Source organism: Neolamprologus brichardi, chromosome 3, assembly GCF_056152115.1.
Source record: "Neolamprologus brichardi isolate AB-2024 chromosome 3, ASM5615211v1, whole genome shotgun sequence".
NCBI lineage: Eukaryota > Metazoa > Chordata > Actinopteri > Cichliformes > Cichlidae > Neolamprologus > Neolamprologus brichardi.
Genome location: NC_142106.1, coordinates 61,167,741 through 61,192,850, shown reverse-complemented (window position 1 = coordinate 61,192,850; position 25,110 = coordinate 61,167,741). Strand labels below are relative to the sequence as shown.

Here is a 25,110-nt window from a genome sequence, read left to right as displayed (position 1 = left end):
AGAGTTCAAAACACAACAAAGAAGTACGAGGTGCCGTAAGGGACATTATTACTGAAACGCTCTCACACACACAACTGAAATTTTAGCTCTCACACACACTACTGAAAAGCTCTCACACACACAACTGAAATTTTAGCTCTCACACACACAACTGAAATTTTAGCTCTCACACACACTACTGAAACGCTCTCACACACACGCTACTGAAATTTTAGCTCTCACACACACTACTGAAACGCTCTCACACACACTACTGAAACGCTCTCACACACAACTGAAATTTTAGCTCTCACACACACTACTGAAACGCTCTCACACACACAACTGAAATTTTTGCTCTCACACACACTACTGAAACGCTCTCACACACACAACTGAAACGCTCTCACACACACTACTGAAACACTCTCACACACACTACTGAAACGCTCTCACACACACTACTGAAACGCTCTCACACACACTACTGAAACGCTCTCACACACACTACTGAAATGCACTCACGCACTCCACTGAAACCAGAGGCATTTCCGCTGAACAGGGAGTTGTTTCCTGACAAGGAAACTGATGGAAAAAGTGGTATATTTCAAAACACTACAAGGATGTCTACTCAGCAACCTGCTAGTACAGCAGTACCCAACCTTTTTTGTGCCACGTAAACAATATAAAAATCAAAAAAAATGATAAATACCATGAAAACCATACATTTCAAACTCAAGCCTCAACTCTTGCGACCTGGTACCAAACGACTCACAGACCGGTACTGGTCCAGGACCTGGGGGTTGGGGACGGCTGTGCTTGTAGCCTAAGTGAAGCAGCCGCATTACTTAACAATATTTTAGCTTCCTTGAATCAAGGAATGGATTCAAGGTGCAACGGAATTCGGCAATTATGTCCTGTTTCCCCTAAGCTTTTTATATTGGCAACTCAGTTGTTAACACTATTAATCAAAAATTCTAACGACATACAAGGAATATCAATTTTTAATAAAGACTTCAAAATAAGTCAATTCACAGATGATACATCTATGTTTTTGAAAGATGAATACATGGTAGAGAAAACTAAAGCTTCTTGTTTATCTCTCAGTATCAAAAAATGTGAACTTCTCCCGATTCATACAAGCTCTGACTCCTCAATAGCTTTGGTTAGAGTTGAATCTAAAGTTAAATATATGGGGCTGATAATATCTAAAAAACCCAATTAGCAGAAAAGACACCAATATTTCTAACTGTATCATCGAGATGAAGAAAACACTTAGCCACTGGTTAAGCAGAGACCTCACTTTTTTTGGCAGAAACATCCTATCTAAAGCTGAAGGCATCTCCAAATTGATTTATCCTTGTCACTCTCTATGTATCTCCTCTAAAAGCATTAATAAGGCTAACACAGTTATTTTCGAATTTTTGTGGAGGAATAAAACCCATTACATAGAAAGATATCAGCTTGTGAAGGAATACAATAAAGGTGGTATCAAAACTCCAGAATTAGAATTTATGGATGGCACCCTTAGAATTAAATGGTTAAAATCTTGTCTGTCACAGCCAGACTCTACTTAGCTCCACATCCTATGATCCTTGTTTAATAAAATAGTATACAGGATTAGACTTTATTTTGAAATGTGATTTTGCGGTAAATAAAATCCCCATAAAGATATCAAACTTTCCAAAACAGACTGTGCATTTTTGGGAAAATGAGATTTACCCACAACTTCTCCCCATAATTCAACCTTATGGAATAATAGGGTAATAACACTTAATCAAAAATCAATTTTCAAGAGTGACTGGTTTGAACAAAAAGATTATATTCATAATAGATTTGTTGGATAATAACGGTGTAATTCTAAGTTACCCAGACTTTTCAGAAAAATATTGTCTAAACTGTTCTCAAAGAGAATATAACACATTTTGTGAACTGCTCCCACTGCCTCTGCTTCATTTGATTAAAATTTTTATGATATACAATAATTTCTCATCAGTGCTCCCAAATTTATTGCTAGGGCAATGTCAGCTGTTTGATAAAAATGCATTAAGAAATTTGTTAGTAGTTTCTTCAAAGACAAAAATATTTTATAGTTACAACAGAATGGTTACATTGCATGGTTCTAATTTAGTTATTTCATATACACTGGATAACACATACTAAAAATTTATGAAATAGCCTATTCTACCTAGAGTTAAAGAAACACACTTTAAAAAAAATTAATCCTGTTGCAGAATTTCTAAAAAAAGAGATTTGGCTTTGAGGTGGATCAGTGTTCTTTTTGTACTGATGAAAATGAAACCCTAGAACATCTTTTTTTTTTTCTATGCCCTATCACACAATGTATTTGGTGCAACTTAAAAAATTGGATTTCCCTAAATATTAATGATGTGCCACTATTTGAATTACATCATAATTTTTTTTATATGGATCATCTAGCATTGGGTGTCTCAGACATTATTAACATCATCATACGTTTGAGTAAATATCATATCCATTGTGTTAAATGGAGGAACGCTAAGCCTTCTCTCCCTGGTTTTATTGATGATTTCAAGATATTTTTTTCTTTGCTTTTCTGCTACTCTAAATTTTGACTTATGCTGAGGCTAATATATTTTTAAGTAATGCAGCTGTCTCACTAAGACTAAGCTGTCTAACTTATCGTTCCATGATTCGATTCAATTCGATTCGATTCAATTCAATTCAATTTGATTCTTGGAAATTTTGACAGTCAGCAATATTATAATTCAGATCAGTACATTTACATATTTTTGTATCTAAAAAAAGGAAGCTGACACACGCAAGACTTTATCAAAGGTGTGAGCGTCACAGCAGATGCCTTTGTGTAAAAGTAGCTGAAGATAAAACACAGAAAAACATGAAGGTGATTTTCCTGTTCTGGGATTTTATCAAAAATATTCTGCAGTACATCAAAAACGAAAGAAAACCATTAATCAACATATGAACGTTAACTCTGACGTTCCAGCGGTTTTATTAGAGACACGGCTAAGCGTTTTGCATTTTGCATAATTTTTAAATGTTTAAATTTGTTCAGTATTGAACGGCAGAAATAAGATTTTCTTTTCGGAAGTATGTAAAACGAAAAAAAACCAGCGGCCGACAGCGCTGTAAACAACAGTAGACTTGTGCGTAACAAGCAAGCGAATAATGCAGAAAACAGATTTTTAGACGGGAAACTGTTCGTGAAGTACAGAGAGAGAGAGAAAGCGAGAGAGAGCTGTGCATGATGTGTGATTTTATCGTGGTGGAAGCAAAACTGTAAACGTCAGAGGGAATTCATGACGATGTTTATGTGAAGCGCAGTTTGGATCTTCTTTTGCTGCTGGTTCAGTCAATATTGTTTGGAGAGAGATAAAACTAACAGCTTTAGAATCTGCGCAAAAACGGCGTGAAAACAAAGCGCGGACCGCCGACAGATCAGAATCAGCCAGCTGTTGGCTTTCAGCCCCGACTGTGTCCGTGCCGTCGGGTGAGAAAGGCGACATCCCATTGATTCTGATCCGCGGGTCGCGCTGTGTGTTTACGTCTTTGTGCAGAATCCGTGTTCCTGCTCTCATTTACTGTTTTAGCTGTTTGGTGGTTGTTGAAATTTTGTGAGGTTTCACCTGAGATTCGGCATTTCGGGCAAAAATTAATTTATATTAAAAAATCGATTCAGGATTTTAATGAATGAATATCACGTTATCCAAGCCAGAATCGATTTTAATTGATAAATCGATTATAAAAACCCACCCCTAACTAGCAGGTTGCTGAGTAGACATCTGTGTAGTGGTTTGTTTGAAATCTACCACTTTTTCCTTCAGTTTCTTTGTCAAGAGTTAACTTCCTGTTCAACTGAAATGCCTTCCTGTTCAACTGAAATGCCTTCCTGTTTAACTGAAACGCCTTCCTGTTTAACTGAAACGCCTTCCTGTTCAACTGAAACTTCTTCCTGTTCAACTGAAACGCCTTCCTGTTCAACTGAAACGCCTTCCTGTTCAACTGAAACGCCTTCCTGTTCAACTGAAATGCCTTGTTTTTTCAGTAGTGTGTGTGAGAGCTAAAATTTCAGTAGTGTGTGTGAGAGCGTTTCAGTAATAATGTCCCTTACGGCACCTCATAAAGAAGTGTCAGTGATCAGGATAACAGTGGAAGGACTCTGGAGTATCATTTGTATTATTGATCATTTTGATCTCTGACAGAGAAACTACAAATATAGATGCAACAAGGGAAGCAGCAAAAGTGACTGAACACAGCTTTTAGAGGCTAAATTCACATTTCAATAATCAAAGTGGCCTCGTGTGTGTGTGTGTGTGTGTGTGTGTGTGTGTGTGTGTGTGTGTGTGTGTGTGTGTGTCCATGGTTCCTCCACAGAGTGGACCAGCAGAGCTCAGAGGTTCCCAGTGGTCAGTCTGCCCAGCAGCATCAAACACAGCTGGACTCCATATTTATGGTCTGTACATGTACAACAACTACTTTTATTATTAATACATTTATTTATAGGTCCCTTTCAGAACACCAAGGACTCTGTGGACTAAACGTCCAAAAGAAACAAACTTTGAAATCAGACGTTGCAAATGTGATCACAGGCAACGTTCTCTCTAAGCTGCGCGTGGCACCGCTGGCACAGTCTCTGTGCACAGAAAATCTGCAAAAAGTACCATGTCGACCAATCAAAAAATGATATGGAAACATGGCATTTAGTTGTTTTGGGAGGGGGAAGTTTTAGGAGTGATGGCGTGTTTGAGATGTGAGAGATTTGTGACGTTTAGCACAAATCTTGTGTAGTTAGTGTGTAGTTAGTGTGTAGTGTAGTCAATAGTTGTGTTGTGTGTGTCAGAACAATGAGGCGACTGCTGAATGTTACAGGTGTTACAGCAGTGACACATCTGCTGCTGTCAGGCCTGCAGGTATCAGGCTGTTGTTCTCCTTCATCTCATAGTGGACAGAAATTATTTTTGGAGTGGCACAAATAATTTGTGTGGCATCAAATTTGATGCAGAACAGCTGATTGTTCTGTAAATAGTTTGAAATGTTTATTTCAAAAAAATGCCTCGGCTGCATTTTTAGGTAAACAGCTGCAAAAAACAGCTGCAAAAAACTTAGGGACTGAGTAAAGCGCTATATAAATGCAGGCCATTTACCATTTACTTTGTTTTACCTTTTTGAAGAAGTAACTATATAATTAATTTCCCAACATTGGTCATTATTTACTGTATTTGCAGACAGAGTTACAGACTCTCTCCCAGACCACAGACTCATAATACAAGTCAGAGTTTAATAATAAATTTAAAAAAAAAAAATAAAGTTCTTTTTTCAAAATTGGAGTTCAAGTTATTTTTACTTCCAATAGTGTTAACATACTACACAGGTCATGAACAAGATTTTTTGTTTTAATTTTCATTGTAAGTGGGCAAAAGCAGTTAATTAAAAGTAGTCTAACATAAATGCTGTAATTTGATTATTTTAATAAACATGTAACTTGGATGGATTCGATGCTGGTGTGACCACAGTGCACGTGTCTGCTGTTGCTCACAGTGGTCCAAGGGACGCTCAGGGAGTTTGTGTGTTCAGACACATGAAACATTAGAGGGAACATTGATCACAGGGAAACGTTTTAAACATCGAGGCTTTAAACAAAAACCAAAGTGAAACAGTTTGTAGTTGAGATCAGTGAGAATGAAGCTGAATGAATAACTGTTTCTACAATAACTTTGAGCAATAAATGTCAAAAATGATGGAAATTAGAAGCATTAACACTTACTAATGATGTGAGTTGACACTCGGCTATTTTGAGACAACCACATTAGGTGGTCCTCAACTGTAATGGAAACCAGTGGATCCAGTCCAGTCGTGGCGACCTGTGGTGAGTCGATCTGAGCAGCTACTAATGGAAACGGGGCCATAGATGTGTTTGTGCTTAATAACAATGAATCACAGTATTTTTACATTACTGTTAAAATCTCATGTTGTTTGTTAAAGTGTTGTTAAAGATGGTGACAGATGTACCCTTAGGCCCCTCCTCCATTCAGAGATGGTCTTTCCGTTTTAACATAAATGGCCTCCTTGACTCCGCCCTCAAACCAGCGTTCACATTTCCTCAGGACCTTCTTGATGTTGTGTAGACTGAAGTTCAGAGTGGACTTTGGAGTGGACTTACTTTATAGACCAGTGGATTGTCAGTGAGTCCAACATGGATCTGATGTTTGGCTCCATGATTTCATTCTGATTGGCTCATTCATAAAGTATTCTGTTTCAGCTGCTGGAGGACAACATCATCACTTTTGTGAAGAACGAGCTGAAGAACATCCAGAAGGCTCTGAATCCAAATAAGTCCCAGTGCTTGGAGTTTCAGAGGGAGGATGATGAGCAGAGGAGAAACAGCAGAGAGGCATTTGTGAAGATCACAGTGGACTTCCTGAGGAGAATGAAGCAGGAGGAGCTGGCTGACCGTCTGCAGAGACGTAAGAGGATTTATCTAAAGATTTAAGCTGCTGGATAAATGAGACACTTGTGACACCAGTGTGTTCTGTCATTTCTCAGTGGGTCAGAAATTGTCATCAGCATTTTGTAAAATATGATTGCTGAAGTTGTATTTTTATTATTATTATTCAGAACTTCCAGCTGCTGTTTGTCATCGTAACCTTAAATCTGCTCTGAAGAAGAAGTTCCAGTGTGTGTTTGAGGGCATCGCTAAAGCAGGAAACCCAACCCTTCTGAATCAGATCTACACAGAGCTCTACATCACAGAGGGAGGGACTGCAGAGGTCAATGATGAACATGAGGTCAGACTGATTGAAACAGCATCCAGGAAACCAGACAGACCAGAAACAACAATCAGACAAGAAGACATCTTTAAAGCCTCACCTGGAAGAGATGAACCAATCAGAACAGTGCTGACAAAGGGAGTGGCTGGCATTGGGAAAACAGTCTTAACACAGAAATACACCCTGGACTGGGCTGAAGACAAAGCCAACCAGGACATCCAGTTCATGTTTCCATTCACTTTCAGAGAGCTGAATGTGCTGAAAGAGGAAGAGTTCAGCTTGGTGGGACTTGTTCATCACTTCTTTACTGAAACCAAAGAAGCAGGAATCTGCAGCTTTGAAGACTTCCAGGTTGTGTTCATCTTTGATGGTCTGGATGAGTGTCGACTTCCTCTGGACTTCCACAAAACTACAATCCTGACTGACCCTAGAAAGTCCACATCAGTGGATGTGCTGCTGATAAACCTCATCAGGGGGAAACTGCTTCCCTCTGCTCGCCTCTGGATAACCACACGACCTGCAGCAGCCAATCAGATCCCTCCTGACTGTGTTGGCATGGTGACAGAGGTCAGAGGGTTCACTGACCCACAGAAGGAGGAGTACTTAAGGAAGAGATTCAGAGATGAGAAGCAGGCCAGCAGGATCATCTCCCACATCAAGATATCACGAAGCCTCCACATCATGTGCCACATCCCAGTCTTCTGCTGGATCACTGCTACAGTTCTGGAGGATGTGCTGAAAACCAGAGAGGGAGGACAGCTGCCCAAGACCCTGACTGAGATGTACATCCACTTCCTGGTGGTTCAGGCCAAAGTGAAGAAGGTCAAGTATGATGGAGGAGCTGAGACAGATCCACACTGGAGTCCAGAGAGCAGGAAGATGATTGAGTCTCTGGGAAAACTGGCTTTTGATCAGCTGCAGAAAGGAAACCTGATCTTCTATGAATCAGACCTGACAGAGTGTGGCATCGATATCAGAGCAGCCTCAGTGTACTCAGGAGTGTTCACACAGATCTTTAAAGAGGAGAGTGGACTGTACCAGGACAAGGTGTTCTGCTTCATCCATCTGAGTGTTCAGGAGTCTCTGGCTGCTCTTCATGTCCATCGGACCTTCATCAACTCTGGACTCAATCTGCTGGAAGAACAACAAACAACCTCGAAGAAGTCTGAAACAGGAGAATCTGCAGAGAAACACTTCTACCAGAGTGCTGTGAACAAGGCCTTACAGAGTCCAAATGGACACCTGGACTTGTTCCTCCGCTTCCTCCTGGGTCTTTCACTGCAGACCAATCAGACTCTCCTACAAGGTCTGCTAACACAGAAAGGAAGTAGCTCACAGACCAATCAGGAAACAGTCAATTACATCAAGGAGAAGCTCAGTGAGAATCTGTCTGCAGAGAAAAGCATCAATCTGTTCCACTGTCTAAATGAACTGAATGATCATTCTCTAGTGGAGGAGATCCAATGGTCCCTGAGATCAGGACGTCTCTACACAGATAAACTGTCTCCTGCTGAGTGGTCAGCTCTGGTCTTCATCTTACTGTCATCAGAAAAATATCTGGATGTGTTTGACTTGAAGAAATACTCTGCTTCAGAGGAGGCTCTTCTGAGGCTGCTGCCAGTGGTCAAAGCCTCCAACAAAGCTCTGTGAGTACATTTGTACTCAAGTCTTTACTTTTAACATCCAACTGTGTCAGTAATTTAATTCACCAGGCTTTCTGTCTTTTTATGAATTTGTATCCTAAAGTTTTGGGATTTCTCCAATACAACTGTAACCTCTTTGATGCCTCCAGAACTCGGTGTACTCGAGACGCTGAATTCACCATAAACTCTGATCATCACTGCTGCTGTTATGTTACCAGTCTTTGTTTAAAAACTTGGGCTGCATGTGCCTAATGTTGTGATACTTTATATTCACATGCATGCTCCTAGATACATTTCTACTTTCTACTCTATTTTTAGTCACAAATGTTGGTGAAACACTTGCTTTTACATGCATGGTGGGTCCTGCATTAAAGAAAGCATTTGAATTACTCAGTGAATCATGGCAGCCAGAGAAACATCCTTAGTTCCACTTTAAACTAAACTCTGCTTCGGTCTTCCACAGTGTGTTTGTTGTTTCTTTGTTGTTGTTGGCCTGCTCTCTCCTCTCACTCCAATCTGGTTGCAGCAGATGTTTGTCCCTCCCTGAACCTGCAGACTTGGGTGCAGCACCTCAGTTCATCTTCAGTCTGAAACCAGCTGTTTTAGCTATATCCCCTCAAGCACACCTTCCCTGGTTATCTTTGCTGTGGTTGCTATAAAATGTAATCTTGATTTAAAAAAAAAAAAGAACAAAAAAAAGCAAAAAGTCACGTCAGACTTGGTGCCATTTATTGGCAACATGGTGCCGCTTTAGGTGGCTTTAGGTGCCGCTCTTTGATGATAAACTGCACCACAGTCTAAAGCAAACTGGGCCTGCAGCATTTACGCTGGTCCCCTCGACCCACCGTCTTTACCGAGAGGGGATAAGCATGCTTAGCATGGGAAGGAACAGTCTAAACACCGTCTTCTATCAGGGTGAGATTTGTTATGTTCAGCTCCAGCCTTGAGACCACAGCTGGCGCCGGTATGTTAGCCACATGAAATGATGGTGGTTTTCTTTGGTGCGAACAACTGCATGTCAATTTCACAGCTCATCTAACAGTCCGTCGCTCGTCTCTCAATCTCCCGTGGGAGAGCCACGAGCTTCTCCGAGAGGTTATCAGTTTTGTGCTCAAAGAGCAAAGTCTGAGAACTCACGACTGCCATGAGCTTCTTCAAGATCTTATCCGTGCTGAGTTCAATGAGCCCATTTTGAGAAGTCGCGACCCGTCCCATTGTTTCAGTCACAGCGGGCAGCCTTGTGGGGTTTTGAACAGCTGATTCCGCTTTCTTTAATCTTCAATAAGCCAGGGCCAAGCCAGCTCAGATCAGCAAGAACCGTTTGCTGCTGTGAATGTCCGTGCTGCTATACAGTATTTCAGTATCAGGCTCTAAATGTACAAATGGATCTGAGAAGATTTCCAATCATGTTTCTACTAGATTTACAGTTTGTTTTCATGTCTTCTGACTCAGAAGGTGGAGCAGGTTGAGCTTACAAGGAGTAAATGCTGATATAGAAGAAGAGTTGTGTTTTAATGAAGCTATTTAGTTAACCAATAATTGTATTGCATGCTGTCATTAAAAATGTTTCATTTCACTGATTTAATGAATTTGTTTGTTTGTTTTCTTCCAGACTGAGTGGCTGTAACCTCTCAGAGAGAAGCTGTGATGCTCTGTCCTCAGCTCTCAACTCCCAGTCCTCTAGTCTGAAAGAGCTGGACCTGAGTAACAATGACCTGCGGGATTCAGGAGTGAAGCTTCTGTCTGCTGCACTGCAGAGTCCACATTGTACACTGGAAACTCTCAGGTCAGGATCCAAAGATATCATTAAATGATATTACTGTATAAACATCCAAGCTTTATAGAACTGGCAGGTGAACTTTTCTTTATTTTGGATGTCTTAGGAGATTCTTAATTACTGTCTGAAGATTTTTTTACAGTCACATATTTTGTTTTAATGGTAAAACAGAATTATTGTTCAGTTCAATGAGCAGGTAGCTGTGAGATTCATAATAATGAGGTATATTTGTATTAAAGATGACTAAACTTGAACAGTAGCTGTGTGAGTTACTTTGTTTACTCATGTGTGCTGATGTTGTGAGTAATTTTAAGCTGAAGTAAACTTGTAATGAGTTCAATAGAGTTTCTGAAGTAAGTGTACTTGGAGATATTTATGTGTTTACTAAAGCACAGGAGCAGGAGGCTGTGTGTAGCATAGAGGAACCCAGACCTCAGCTTTGACTCCTGGTTTCTGTTGCTGCTGTTGCAGTTTCCCCTCATCGTTCCCTTCAACAGTCTCCTCACTGTAACAAATCAAATTGTTACTGTATAGATTCACGTCTGAATGTTGCCATGTGCTATTAAGACTAAAAGTGATGTTTCATACACCCACGTGGTTCAGTCACACAGTAACTGATGGTAAATAATGTTTGTGTTGAGCACATCGTACAGGTCAGCTGCTCCACACAGATCTCAGGTTTACATGCTGGAGCAGTTTGTGATCATGATGGATAAACCTCACTTCCTCTTTGTTTCATACAGATGTGACATGAACAATAACACATTCATGAAATCCTTTTAGGAACACAAACACTATTGTAGCTGGAGAATATATTTGAATGTAGGATAATGTAGGGGATCATAAACAACAGTAATAACTAACCACCACCTCACCATTTGGGTTGGTAGCTGCATGTTGATTGATGAAGTCATTTTCTTCTTCCTCCATTTCTACCTTATTAACATCAGATTAAAAGCTGCACAGAGACAGGCACTGGACATGTTTAGCCTAGCTTAGTACACGGACTGGACATGGGGGAAATGGCTCTCATCACTGGATCAAAACATGAAAACGAATCTGACGTAAAGTTTTGTTGAAGTGAACTGTGGTGGTGCCCAATGTTCCCTCTAAGTTGTGCGCGTGCGCAATTGCGCACTGCTGGCACAGTCTCTGCGCACAGAAAATCTGTGTTGCGCACAAAAAAAAAAATCAAATCTCAATTGAAATTAAAATTAAAACTTTAACATTTCTGTTTTGCAGTGTTAGTCAGTCAGTGAGTGGCTGCTCCCGTATGGGATTAGAACAATGCCATCTTATCCCATAGTCCAGCCAATGCTACGATTCACATTCGTATATACGCAGCTAATCAACGTGGTTGACAGGCTATGACAGCGTCCTTTTGTGCCGACACCGGTGTTTTAGCAAAGCGGCTGATGTGGAGTGAAGCCACGTTAATGACAACGTGTACAACCATTGGAGATGTGAGCAGGACAGACGGAACAATTGACGGACAAAGTGTGGACTTCATACCAGTTTTTAAATTGTGTTGATCGGCCACGTAAAACCAGAGTTATGATAAAAATATCTGCAATGTTTGTTTTTCTTCCTGAATACTGTCGTTGTTTATAACAACGATAGTATTCAGTATTTATTGCAACAAACTTTGTTGTTTGCAAAACTCAGTAACTTTTTTGAAGAAGTAACTATGTAATTAATTGCCCAACATTGGTCATTATTTACTGTATTTTGCAGACAGAGAGTTATAGACTCTCTCCCAGACCACAGACTCATAATACAAGTCAGAGCTTTATAAAAATAGAAAGAATAAAGTTGTGTTTTCAAAATTAGAGTTCAAGTTATTTTTACTTCCAATAGTGTTAACATGCTGCACAGGTCATGAACAAGATTTTTTGTTTTAATTTTCATTGTAAGTGGGCTAAAACAGTTAATTTAAAGTAGTCTAACATAAATGCTGTAATTTGATTCTTTTAATAAACCGTAACTTGGATGGATTCAATGCTGGCGTGACCACAGTGCACACGTCTGCTATTGCTCACAGTGGTCCAAGGGACGCTCAGGGAGTTTGTGTGTTCGCTCAGACACATGAAACATTACAGGGAACATTGGCGGTGACTGACAGGGAAAAGGGGAATGATAAGACTTACTGTAAATATAATTATGTATGTATTGAAAAAGGAATAACTAAAATGTTCCAGCTGAATAAATGAAATCAGTTTCAGTTTATGAGCTCTGTTTGTTTTCTTTACAGTTCCAACCTTTTATATTGAAATGAGCTGCTCATTCCTGTTTAGATGACCTGCATAAAACAACACAGAGCACATTGGGCTGAATATGGAGAGGAAGCATCACAGTACAGCTTCACTGAAGCCTTAAAGTCTCTAATATGAAATGAGAAATGAAGCAGCCAGAGCTTTTTCATGAGTGGAAATCCACTGTGACTGTGAGCTGCTGCTACAGCCTCCAGATTAGCCAGCAGCTCATCCTGCTCAACATTTTCTCACCAACTTTAATGGAAGTGTGATGTTTTCAGCTGGAGTGATGGTCAGGGTGGCCTCCCTCTCCTCTTCTTTTCCTCTTCCTCTTTCATTTGTAAAGCCACTTCTGCTGCTTTCATTCATTTGGAAGTCCTGTAGCTGAGTTTGGGAGAGACTAACAGCTTCGGCAGTAGAGGGGAGAAAGGCTGTAACACCACCACTTTACTCTGTTCTACCTGTCACATCATTTTATCAGGAAACAAATATGCTCATGTTTTTACTATGTTTGTCTTGAAGATGTAAGAAGATCACATGGTGCTTTTTATTATTGTGTTGGTTTGTTTCCTGTCTCTTGGATGGAGCCCAGCTGTGCGTGGCCCCTGGGCCTGTGGTCAGAGTGTGTGCTGGATAATCCGGCCCAGGATGAGGCCAAACTGACATGGGATGAAATGTCTGTCACATGATTGAGCCTAATTTAAAAATATCCTCCATAAATATTGAATTATTAATTATATAATAATTAATATAAAAATCAATAATTAAAAATTATTGCTGACGTTAATCAATTAATGAGTTAACGAGATAATAACAGGTTAAGTTGTCCTAATAATTAGACTTTGATGACAAACTGATGTGATCTCCATGTTTCCTTTGTTGGACTGTGGGCAAGTGTCAGAACTGAATGTACTGAGTAACATGTAGAGTTTAAATATGTGTCAGTTCCAGTTTTAGAGCTCTAAAGTGCAGTTATCATGTTAGGGATATGTTAGGAATAGACAGTAACACTGAGCCTACTGAGGTCAAATCTTTATTTATCCAGTTCATCTGTAGGCCGAGCTCAGTCCATCCATTTAGTGAAATGATGTTTAAAGGTCTCCTTGTTCTGTGAGCGTGCACAGATCCTGAAGCTGAAAGCCTGTGTTAACAGAGAAATAATCATCACTGTGATGATGCTCATCATCTCTGACTGGGATTTGAGGTTTTGTCAAAGCGGCTAAGAAAGCCTGGCTATGTTGGACTGGGTGTGGAAGCAGCTCCCAGTTTGAGTTCAGGAGACAGACACCCTCTCTACTTTGAACATCAGCTTCAAACTTTCCTTTTTGATAAAGCTTATAGTTAGAGCTGGATCAGGTGACCCTGAACCACCCCTTAGTTATGCTGCCATAGAGATGGATAACAGACTGATTGTTGTTTTGTGTGTCTGCAGCCTGTCAGGCTGTCTGATCACAGAGGAAGGCTGTACTTCTCTGGCCTCAGCTCTGAGCTGCAACCCCTCCCATCTGAGAGAGCTGGACCTGAGCTACAATCATCCAGGTCCCTCAGGAATGAAGCTGCTGTCGGCTGGATTGAAGGATCCAGGCTGGAGACTGGACACTCTCAGGTATGGAGAGAATGTCTGATAGAGGAGGAACAGCTGGAAACATTTCCTGTGTCCTTCACTCACTTCCTGATTGTTTCCTGCAGATGAGACATGAACACTCACACATGCTGGAATATTTTCAGGGACAGACACACTAGTCTAGCTGGATAGTACATGGATATTTATGTAGGGGGTCTTCAAGGATTCTGTTTGCAGGAACATTAATGATAACTGATAAGTCATGTTGAGAGTTTCATTAAAAGTAGACCTACAGTTAGGTCCATAAATATTTGGACAGAGACAACATTTTGTAACTTTAGATACACTTTATTAGGTCACAGGTGTACCTGAGATAATGGCCACTGTGTACCTAATAAAGTGTCAGTCATGTGTATGTTTCCCATGCTGTATGTCCACAGTCTCAGTGACACTGACAGAAGGATGAAACAAGGCTGTGAATCATTTCAGTCTGTGTGTGACAAAGAGGTAGACAGGAGCAGCTAACATTTGGAAATGGAAGCTTACTGGAAACTCTACTTTCACGGCTGAATTCACAATAGATTTGTTCTCAAGTGCACATTTAGCAGCTAATGCTAATACTGTTTTCCCTTTGCTTTCTACAACTTGAGCAGCTATTTCTAAGTAGGCCACTTTGCTCTGCTAAGGATTTGTGTGACCATGATTGAAACTCTGATAGGCTAATGCTGCTAAGCTAATGCTGTTTATGGGCCCTTTTAGAATTTCATTATCATTCTGTCATTTGAGAACAATATTAACGTTTCACATCATTATAACACAAGAGAAAAGGGTATTAGCGTTAGCTGCTAATGCTTATTCACCTCAAATTAGCTTTAGCTGCTAATGGGAGCCTACTTAACTTAAACCCTTCACATCGTTATAATGAAAGTGAAAAGAGTCACTTATGGCAGCCTATTTAGCATTAACGTCACATCATTATAACACAAGAGAAAAGGGTATTAGCATTAGCTACTAGTGCTTATTCACCTCAAATTACCTTCAGCTGCTAATCGTAGCCTACTTACCGTTAACCCCTCACTAATATAATGCATTACTTCAAATTAGCATTAGCTGCTCATATTGTTATAAGGAAAGAGAAAATGGTATTAGCATTAGCTGCTAATAATTATTCACCCCTAATTAGAATAAGCCGCTAAAAGCAGCCTACTTAGCATTAACTCATCACTTCGTTATTACCCAACAGAAAAGAGTTTTAGTATTAGCTACTAATACTAATTTTTAATAAGTAAGAGAAAACAGTGTTAGCATTATTGGATAATGCTAACTCACATTAAATTAGCATTAGCTATTTACAACAGCGTACTTAGAATTAGCCGTTCACATTGTTTAAAAAGTAAGGGAAAACAGAATTAGCATTAGCGCATAATGCTAATTCACGTCAACGTAGTATTAGTTAATAAGGGCAGCCTACTTAGCATTAACTGCTCACTAATGTAATGCTAATTCACGTCAAATTAGCATTAGTTAATAACGGTATACTTCGTATCACCTACAAAACTGCTCAAAGAAGTCCTGCCATTGATTAATTCTTCGATTTTATAATTCACGTCAAATTAGCATTAGCTGTTGAAAGAGAAAACGGTATTAGCATTAGCTGCTAATAATTATTCACCCCTAATTAGAGTTAGCCCCTAATGGCAGCCTACTTAGCATTAACCCCTGACAATGTTATAATGCAGGGGAAAAGAGTTACCATTATCGGATAATGCTAATTCACATCAAATTAGCATTAGTTAATAACGGTATACTTCGTATCACCTACAAAACTGCTCAAAGAAGTCCTGCCATTGATTAATTCTTCGATTTTATATATGATCAACCTATCTCTAATAATCGGCTATGTACCACAGGCCTTCAAGGTGGCTGCAGTTAAACCTTTACTCAAAAAGCCATCTCTAGACCCAGCAGTCTTAGCTAATTATAGGCCAATCTCCAACCTTCCTTTCATATCAAAAATCCTTGAAAGAGTAGTTGTCAAACAGCTAACAGATCATCTGCAGAGGAATGGTTTATTTGAAGAGTTTCAGTCAGGTTTCAGAGTTCATCACAGCACAGAAACAGCTTTAGTGAAGGTTACAAATGATCTTCTTATGGCCTCTGACAGTGGACTCATCTCTGTGCTTGTCCTTCTTGACCTTAGTGCAGCATTCGATACTGTTGACCATAATATCCTATTAGAGCGATTAGAACATGCTGTAGGTATTACAGGTATTGCACTGCAGTGGTTTGTATCATATCTATCTAATAGACTCCAATTTGTGCATGTAAATGGAGAGTCCTCTTCACACACTGAGGTTAATTATGGAGTTCCACAGGGTTCAGTGCTAGGACCAATTCTGTTTACATTATACATGCTTCCCCTAGGCAGCATCATTAGAAGACATAGCATACATTTTCACTGCTATGCAGATGACACCCAGCTCTATCTGTCCATGAAGCCAGATAACACACACCAATTAGTTAAACTGCAGGAATGTCTTAAAGACATAAAGACTTGGATGGCCACTAACTTTTTGCTTCTTAACTCAGATAAAACTGAGGTCATTGTACTCGGCGCTGAAAAGCTTAGAAATATGGTATCTAACCAGATTCTTACTCTGGATGGCATTACCTTGGCCTCCAGTAACACTGTGAGGAACCTTGGAGTCATTTTTGACCACGATATGTCCTTCAACGCACATATTAAACAAATATGTAAGACTGCGTTCTTCCATTTGCGCAACATCTCTAAAATTAGAAATATCCTGTCTCAGAGTGACGCTGAAAAATTAGTTCATGCATTTATTACTTCCAGGCTGGACTACTGCAATTCATTATTATCAGGATGTCCAAAAAACTCACTGAAAAGCCTTCAGCTAATCCAAAATGCTGCAGCAAGAGTACTGACAGGGACTAGAAAGAGAGAGCATATTTCTCCTGGCTTCCCTTCATTGGCTTCCTGTTAAATCCAGAATTGAATTCAAAATCCTGCTCCTCACATACAAGGTCTTAAATAATCAGGCCCCATCTTATCTTAATGACCTTGTAGTACCATATCACCCTATTAGAGCACTTCGCTCCCGCTCTGCAGGCCTACTTGTTGTTCCTAGAGTATTTAAAAGTAGAATGGGAGGCAGAGCCTTCAGTTTTCAGGCCCCTCTTCTGTGGAACCAGCTTCCAGTTTGGATTCAGGAGACAGACACTATCTCTACTTTCAAGATTAGGCTTCAAACTTTCCTTTTTGCTAAAGCATATAGTTAGGGCTGAACCAGGTGACCCTGAATCCTCCCTTAGTTATGCTGCAATAGATGTAGGCTGCCGGGGGATTCCCATGATGCATTGAGTTTTTCCTTTCCAGTCACCTTTCTCACTCACTATGTGTTAACAGACCTCTCTGTGTTGAATCATATCTGTTATTAACCTCTTTCTCTCTTCCACAGCATGTCTTTTATCCTGTCTTCCTTCTCTCACCCCAACCGGTCGCAGCAGATGGCCGCCCCTCCCTGAGCCTGGTTCTGCTGGAGGTTTCTTCCTGTTAAAAGGGAGATTTTCCTTCCCACTGTCGCCAAAGTGCTTGCTCATAGGGGGTCATATGATTGTTGGGTTTTTCTCTGTATCTATGAAGCGCCTTGAGGCGACTTTTGTTGTGATTTGGCGCTATATAAATAAAATTGAATTGAATTGAATTGAATTAGCTGCTGTCATTCTTGCAAAGCAAACAGTATGAGCATTAGCTGTTAATCCTTTTTCATCTAAAATTACAATTAGCCACTAATGGCGTATTGTTAAAAAGTAAGAAAAAACATTGTTAGCATAAGCGGATAATGCTAATTCACGTCAAATTAGTATTAGCTAATAACGGCACCTGCTTAGCATTAGCTGGTCACATTGTTATAAGGCAAGAAAATATGGCATTAGCATTAGCTGCTGTCATGTTCGGAGGCAATAAGACGCAGGGTTCTCAAACACGAACCGCTTTTTATTGAATTGTAGCAGCAGTGTACGTGGCTACATCAATTTCTGGAAAACACATATACACACCAGTATACTAGCGACCTCTAGTGGCTGCCCCCATAGTAGCCTTACTAGGACAACATAAACAGATTTCACAACATCTCCCCGTTTAACAAAAGTACTTTAAACATAAAACAGTGTTGTCAGAACGCAGGACATCACGGGGGTAGACTACCCTCAGTCCTGATAAGGGATTATTCTGCCCTTCGAACATAGAAAGGAGATAGTCCTCAGTCTCTGAATCTGAGGGGTACTTTAATCTCCCGCCCCCTGGAAGTCACTCTCACAGGTGTGGTAGGGTGGAGAGGAGACCCCGGGACAGGGATTGGCAATGTCTGCCTTACTGGTGGTTCTTGGGAAGCAGCCGCCCCTTTAGTTGGAGTAGTCGGTGTAGCTGGAACAGTGCTCTGCTGCTGCTCCTCAGGAATAGCGGTGCCTGGGACAGGCTGAAGGTGTCGTCTTTTGCGGCGAGTCACGTTCCCATTTGCCATCTCCACCAAGTAGGATCTCGGCTCCTTAGACTTACTGATGACCTTGGCTGGAGTCGTCCACCCCTTTTCCCCGTCAAGCTTCACTACAACATCCTGGCCTGGGAGAAGCTCAGGAAGTGGACGAGCTGAATGTCTGCGGTTGTAGAAGAATCTGTAAAAGTCCTTAGCTGCAGCATCTCTTTGGCATACCGTGTCCCTATAGACTGGACTGGGCAGCAATGTCTTTTCGAGTACTGGGACGGTGGTGCGGATTTGACGTCCTGTCATAAGTTGAGCTGGGCTTGCACTGGTTGCTGCAATTGGTGTAGAGCGGTAACTCATTAAGGCTAAGCAGGGGTCAGGCTGCTTGAGAATGTACTTGGCCTTTTGGACAGCTCTTTCAGCAGCTCCATTTGACTGGGGGTAATGAGGGCTCGACGTAGTGTGGGTGAAGCCATAACTCAGTCTTGGAGCTCTGATGATGTGAACTGCGTCCCATTATCACTGACCAGTTCTAACGGGATGCTCCATCTAATAAACATGTGTTTAAGCTTGTTAATGACCTGTCTGATGGTTGTCGTAGTGAGGGAAGCAATCTCAACGTCTCTTGAAAAATAGTCAACAACGACAAGAAAGTTCTTACCCTCAAGCTCGCAAAGATCAGCTGCAATCTTTTCCCAGGGGCCATTGGGCAGATGAGTAGTTACGAGAGGTTCGTGTCGCTGTATAGGCTTGTGCTCTCTGCAAAAGTTGCATGACCTCACCTTATGTGTTATTTGAAGTCCAATGTTGGGCCACCACACTGTTGATCTTGCGCGCTCTCTGCATTTAGTTAGTCCTTGGTGGCCTTCATGTAATTGGTCAAGGACACTGGGTCTGAGTGCTGTGGGAATTACGATGTGATCGTGGTAAAGCACTAGACCATCTGATTCTGAAAGGTGGCTTCTGGCTGCATAAAAGCCTTGCAGTGGTGAGATCTTTGCCATTCTCCGAGGCCACCCTTGTCTGATGAAGATGATTGCTTTTTGAAGCTCTGGGTCCCTCTGTGTAGCTCTACGAATTTCCTCCAACTTATGTGACTTGATAGGTTTGCTTGTCACTACGTTGCTCACATATGCCTTGACCTGGCTGTCTGTCTCGGACGGGTAGCATCCGTGCAGTGGATGTCTAGAGAGTGCGTCCGCCACCACTAACTGTTTACCGGGAACATGTTCAGCAGTGACATTGAATCGCATCAGCAGTCTCTGACATCTCAGTGGCGTTTTATCAAGGTCGTATGAGTTGATCAAAGGCACCAAGGGCTTATGGTCAGTTTGTAGACGTACATGACCCATGCCTTGGATGTAGCGGGTAAAACGTTCGCAGGCCCAGACAGATGCTAAACACTCTTTTTCGATCTGCAAATATCTTTTCTCTGCATCTGTGACCGTGCGAGAACAAAAAGCAACGGGCCGTAACTTCTCGTCATTGTCCTGTAACAGTGCAGCACCCAGGCCATAGCTGCTGGCGTCCGCACTGACAACTGTTGATCGGCCTGCATCATAATAACAAAGTGCTGGTGCAGCCACGAGCATTGCTTTTGCTTTATTGAATGCTTGCTCCTGAGGCTTGACCCACACCCATACAGTCTCTTTTTTGAGTAGGTTGAAGAGGGGGTGCAGCACCGTGGACAGGCCTGGCAGGAATTTTCCAACATAGTTTATTAATCCGAGTACCTGCCTGAGTTATTCTACATTGGTGGGGCTGGGCATCCTGGCAATAGCCTCCACCTTGCCATCATCAGGTTTCACACCATCCGCACTGATGATGTGACCGAAGAACTGTAGTTCATTCTTTCCAAAGTGGCACTTGGACCTGTTGAGCTTAAGTCCTGATGCTTTGATTGTCTGTAATACTGCATCTAAGCGTTGGTCATGCTCTTCTTTGTTAGCCCCGAAAACCAATATGTCGTCCATCACGACGACAGTCCCCTCTAGGACCTTGAGCAAGGTGCTCATGAGCCGCTGGAAGATCTCGAGTGCTGAAGTTATGCCAAATGGCAGACGTCTGAAGCAAAACCTGTCCATGGGAGTTATGAACGTGGTTAGTTTTTGGCAGCTGGGATCCAGTGGTATTTGCCAGAACCCACTGGAGGCATCCAAAGTGGAGAAAACTTTAGCCCCTGCTAACTTGGGAGTTATGTCATCCAATGTGGGCAAGATGTACTGTTCACGCTTTACTCCCTTATTCAGACGTTTAAGTCCACACACACCCTGACCTCATCCTTGTTGCGCTTTGGAGCAGGCACCATTGGTGCACACCAGTCTGTTGGCTCGGTGACTTCCTCAATGATGCCAAGTTTGAGCATGCGCTTTATTTCCTTTTCCACTTTTGGGAGGACAGGAAAAGACACCCGGCGTGGGGTGGTTACACTGTATGGCACTGCATCTTCGGTCAGCTCGATTTTTACAGGTTCACAGTTCAGCAGGCCAATTTCTCTGAACACATCCTCTGTTAAGTCACTACTGATTTTGTTAACTCTAGCGACTAGTCCCATGCGCTTTGCCACTGTCTTCCCCAGTAGGTTACTTGCATATTGCCCTTTTATAACTGTAATCCAGTAATGGTACTTTTGGCCTTTGTACACTGTAGTAGCAAGGAATTTACCCATGCACTTGACTTTTCCACCGGGGCTGTACACAGTTGGCTTACACTGGATAAGTTTGGGTCTCTGCTGTAGCTTATTAAGGGTCATTTCTGTCATAACAGTGGTGTCTGCACCTGTATCAATTTTGAAATCAACTGGACTGCCATTTACCAGTAGCTCAATGTCCCAGTCGGCATCTGAGCCTGACTCCTCAATGACTGTTGTTTTTGGCTCAGTTACTGCTCCCAGGAAAAGCTCCACTATGAAGAATGAATCCTCATCTGAGTCCTCTACAGCCTCAGCCCTGACCTCTTTTAGCATTTTGGTTTTGCATACAACTTCAAAGTGTCCCAACTTATTGCACTTTCTGCATCTTTTATTGTGGGCTGGGCAGTTTTCTCTTTTGTCATGCATCCTGTTGCATCTTTGGCATTTTGGTTTACTCTCACCATGTTGTTGCTCACGTACCTGATGAGGTTGGTAGTAACTCCTTCTCGTGCTGTTATACTGCCTCTGTTTCACCTCATTCACTGTGCTTTCCACTTGGTCTGCACTTTGCTGTTTGACTTGTTCACTCTGGCGTGCTAGTTGAATGGCTCTATCAAGAGTTAAGTCCGCCTCGAGCTGGAGTTTTTGTGAAACATCTTTGTCAATTAATCCAATGACGATACTATCCCGGATCTGCTCGTCTTTACTGCCGCCGAACTCGCAGTGCTGCGCGAGCTCGTACAGGCTCCGCACGAAAGCCTCGACCGTCTCCCTGGCCCTCTGGCTCCGTTTGTGAAAACAGGCGCGGACGTGGATAACGTTTCTCTTTTGGACAAAGTGCTCATCGAACTTTTGTATAACCAGATCATACTCAAACTGCGGACTTGGCCTGGCTTCCGTAGCAGCAGGAAACACAAATGAGCCATATATTGGTTCGGCATCTCTCCCCATGGAGTAAAGAAGCGAGTTCACCTGCACTTCGCCGCTCTCCATCTCTAGCTTGGACGCCACTCGAAAACGGGAGAATCTCTGCCGCCATATCGGCCACTCTGCCGGCTGTGTAAAGTCGAACGGCTCCGGAGGTCCAAATTTAGCCATTTCTTCGTGTAACTCGGCGTGAAGTCCTCAATTCTGACACCATGTCATGTTCGGAGGCAATAAGACGCAGGGTTCTCAAACACGCACCGCTTTTTATTGAATTGTAGCAGCAGTGTACGTGGCTACATCAATTTCTGGAAAACACATATACACACCCGTATACTAGCGACCTCTAGTGGCTGCCCCCATAGTAGCCTTAATAGGACAACATAAACCGATTTCACAACAGCTGCCAATTTCTATTTACCTAAAATTAGCATTAGCGACCTATAGCAATCTACTTGCCATTACCTCCTCACTAATACAATGCTAATTCACATCAAATTAGCATTAGCTGCTAACATCAGCCTACTTAGCACTAGCTGCTCACATTATTAAAAGGGAAGGGAAAAGTGTTAGCATTATCGGGTAATGCTAACTCGCATCAAATTAGCATTACCTAATAACAGCAGCCTTCTTAGCATTAGCTGCTCAAATTGTTATAATGAAAGGGAAAGTAGTTAGCATTATTTGATAATGCTAATTCACATCAAATTAGCAATAGTTATTAACGGTAACACACATCACATTGTTAAAATGTAAGAAAAAACATTGTTGGCATTAGCAGGTAAATTAGCATTAGCTAATAACGGCAACCTACTAAGCATTAGCTGCTCACATTGTTAGAAATCAAGAGAATATGGTATTAGCATTAATTGCCAATGCTTATTCACCTAAAATAAGCATTAGCCACTAATGGTAGCCTATTTAGCATAAACTTCTTAATGCTAAATGAAGTTAATTAATGCTAAATAGGCTTAACTGAAATGAAAGTAATGTTAGCATTACCTGCTGATATTGTAAAAAGGTAAGATAAAACATTGCTAGCAGCAGCGGATAATGCTAACACACATAATAATTAGCATAACCTAATAATGGCAGCCTTCTAAGCATTAGCTGCTTATATTGTCATAATGCAAGGGAAAAGAGTTGGCAAAATCATTGTTAGCATTAGTGGATAATGCTAATTCACCTAAATTAGCATTAGCTAATAGTGGCTACGTACCTAGCATTAGCTACTGATATTGATTTAAAGCAAGAAAATATGTTATTAGCATTAGCTATTAATCCTGTTTTATCTAAAATTAGAATTAGCCACTACATTAGCCATTAGAATTAGCATTAACTCTTCACATCGCAGGGGAAAAGTTAAAATTGAATAAAAAAGTGTTCATTAGCTACTCGTATTGTTAAAAAGTAAGAAAAAACATTGTTAGCATAAGGGGATAATGCTAATTCACCTCAAATTAGTATTAGCCAATAACGGCCACCTACTAAGTATTAGCTGATCGCATTGTTATAAAGCAAGAAAATATGGTATTAGCATAAGCTGCCAATTCCTATTCACCTAAAATTAGCATTAGCCACTAATGGCAGTCTACTTAGTATTAACTACTCACTAATATAATGCTAATTCACATCAAATTAGCATTAGCTGCTAGCATCAGCATACCTAGCACTAGCTGCAAACATTGTTAAAAGGGAAGGGAAAAGTGTTAGCATTACCCGATAATGCTAAACTCGCATCAAATTAGCATTAGCTAATAACAGCAGCCTTAGCATTAGCTGCTCACATTGTTATAATGCAAGGGAAAAGAGTTAGCATTAGCAGAGGATGCTAATTCACGTCAAATTAGAAAATATGGTATTAGCATTAGCTGCTAATGGTTATTCACCTGAAATTAGAATTGGCCACTAATGGCGTCCTATTTAGCATTAACTCTTCACATCGCGGGGGAAAAGTTAAAATTGAATGAAAAATAGTGTTCACATTAGTTACTCATATTGTTAAAAAGCACAAAAAAACATTGTTAGCATAAGCGGATAATGCTAATTCACCTCAAATTAGTATTAGCTTATAACGGCAACCTACTTAGCATTAGCTGGTCACATTGTTATAAAGCAAGAAAATATGGTATTAGCATTAGCTGCCAATTCCTATTCACCTAAAATTAGCATTACGTGCTAATCGCAGTCTACTTAGCATTAACTCCTCACTAATGTAATGCTAATTTACATCAAATTAGCTTTAGCTTTAGCATTAGCTGCTAGCATCAGCCTACCTAGCACTAGCTGCTCACATTGTTAAAAGGGAAGAGAAAACGATATTAGCATTAGCTGGTAATAATTATTCACCCCTAATTAGAATTAGCTGCTAATGGCAGCATACTTATCATTAACTCCTCACATCGTTATAATGCAAATGAGGCTAACTTGCATTAAATTAGACTGCTGTTATTAGCTAATGCTATTTAGAAGTAGCTGCTCACATTGTTATAAAGCAAAGGAAAATGATATGAGCATTAGGTTCTAATGCGTATTTGCCTTAAATTAGACGTAGGTGCTAATGGCGGCCTACTTTGCATTAGCAGCTCAGATGTTGTAATGCTAGGAAAAAGAGTTAGCATTAGCCGTTCACATTGTTATAAAGTTAAGGGAACTAGTGATAGCATTAGCTACTCACATTGTTAAAAAGTAAGTGTTAGCATTAGTGCATAATGCTAATTCACATCAAATTAGCATTAGTTTATAACGGCAGCCTATTTAGCATTAGCAGATAATGTTGACATTGGCCCACTGGAAAAGTTAAGAACTAAAGATTTAGGAGTGTTTCTCGATAGCTCTTTCTCATTTCTCATTTGAGAAACAAATGAATTCTGTTATTAAAACCAGCTGTAAGGTTTATATTGTTGATTGTCATTTATGCTTAGAAATATTTACTCATATATGCTTAGAGTTGTATAATCGATTGCATGATGATAGAGGTTTGATCCTTAATAGTCTGTAAAGACTCTGTGTTCCTTCCAGAGTGCTCTGGCATGCACACACCACTTGGGGCCATGAGAGAGGTCGT

The 25,110-nt window shown here is 40.9% G+C and overlaps 1 protein-coding gene across 4 annotated transcripts in view; it reads left to right on the top strand.

Moving 5' to 3' along the window:
- LOC102777248 (NLR family CARD domain-containing protein 3-like) overlaps positions 1-25,110 on the top strand; it is a 1,099,208-nt gene that overhangs the window by 337,231 nt on the left and 736,867 nt on the right. The window contains exons 4-8 of one of the 4 annotated variants that reach the window (XM_087837899.1): positions 4,354-4,432; positions 6,239-6,443; positions 6,595-8,392; positions 10,002-10,175; positions 13,851-14,024. In XM_087837899.1, the coding sequence (XP_087694025.1) occupies positions 4,354-4,432; positions 6,239-6,443; positions 6,595-8,392; positions 10,002-10,175; positions 13,851-14,024 (2,430 nt within the window). The remainder of the gene's footprint in view (positions 1-4,353; positions 4,433-6,238; positions 6,444-6,594; positions 8,393-10,001; positions 10,176-13,850; positions 14,025-25,110) is intronic. The other 3 variants (XM_087837900.1, XM_087837885.1, XM_087837902.1) reach the window with 3 other exon arrangements.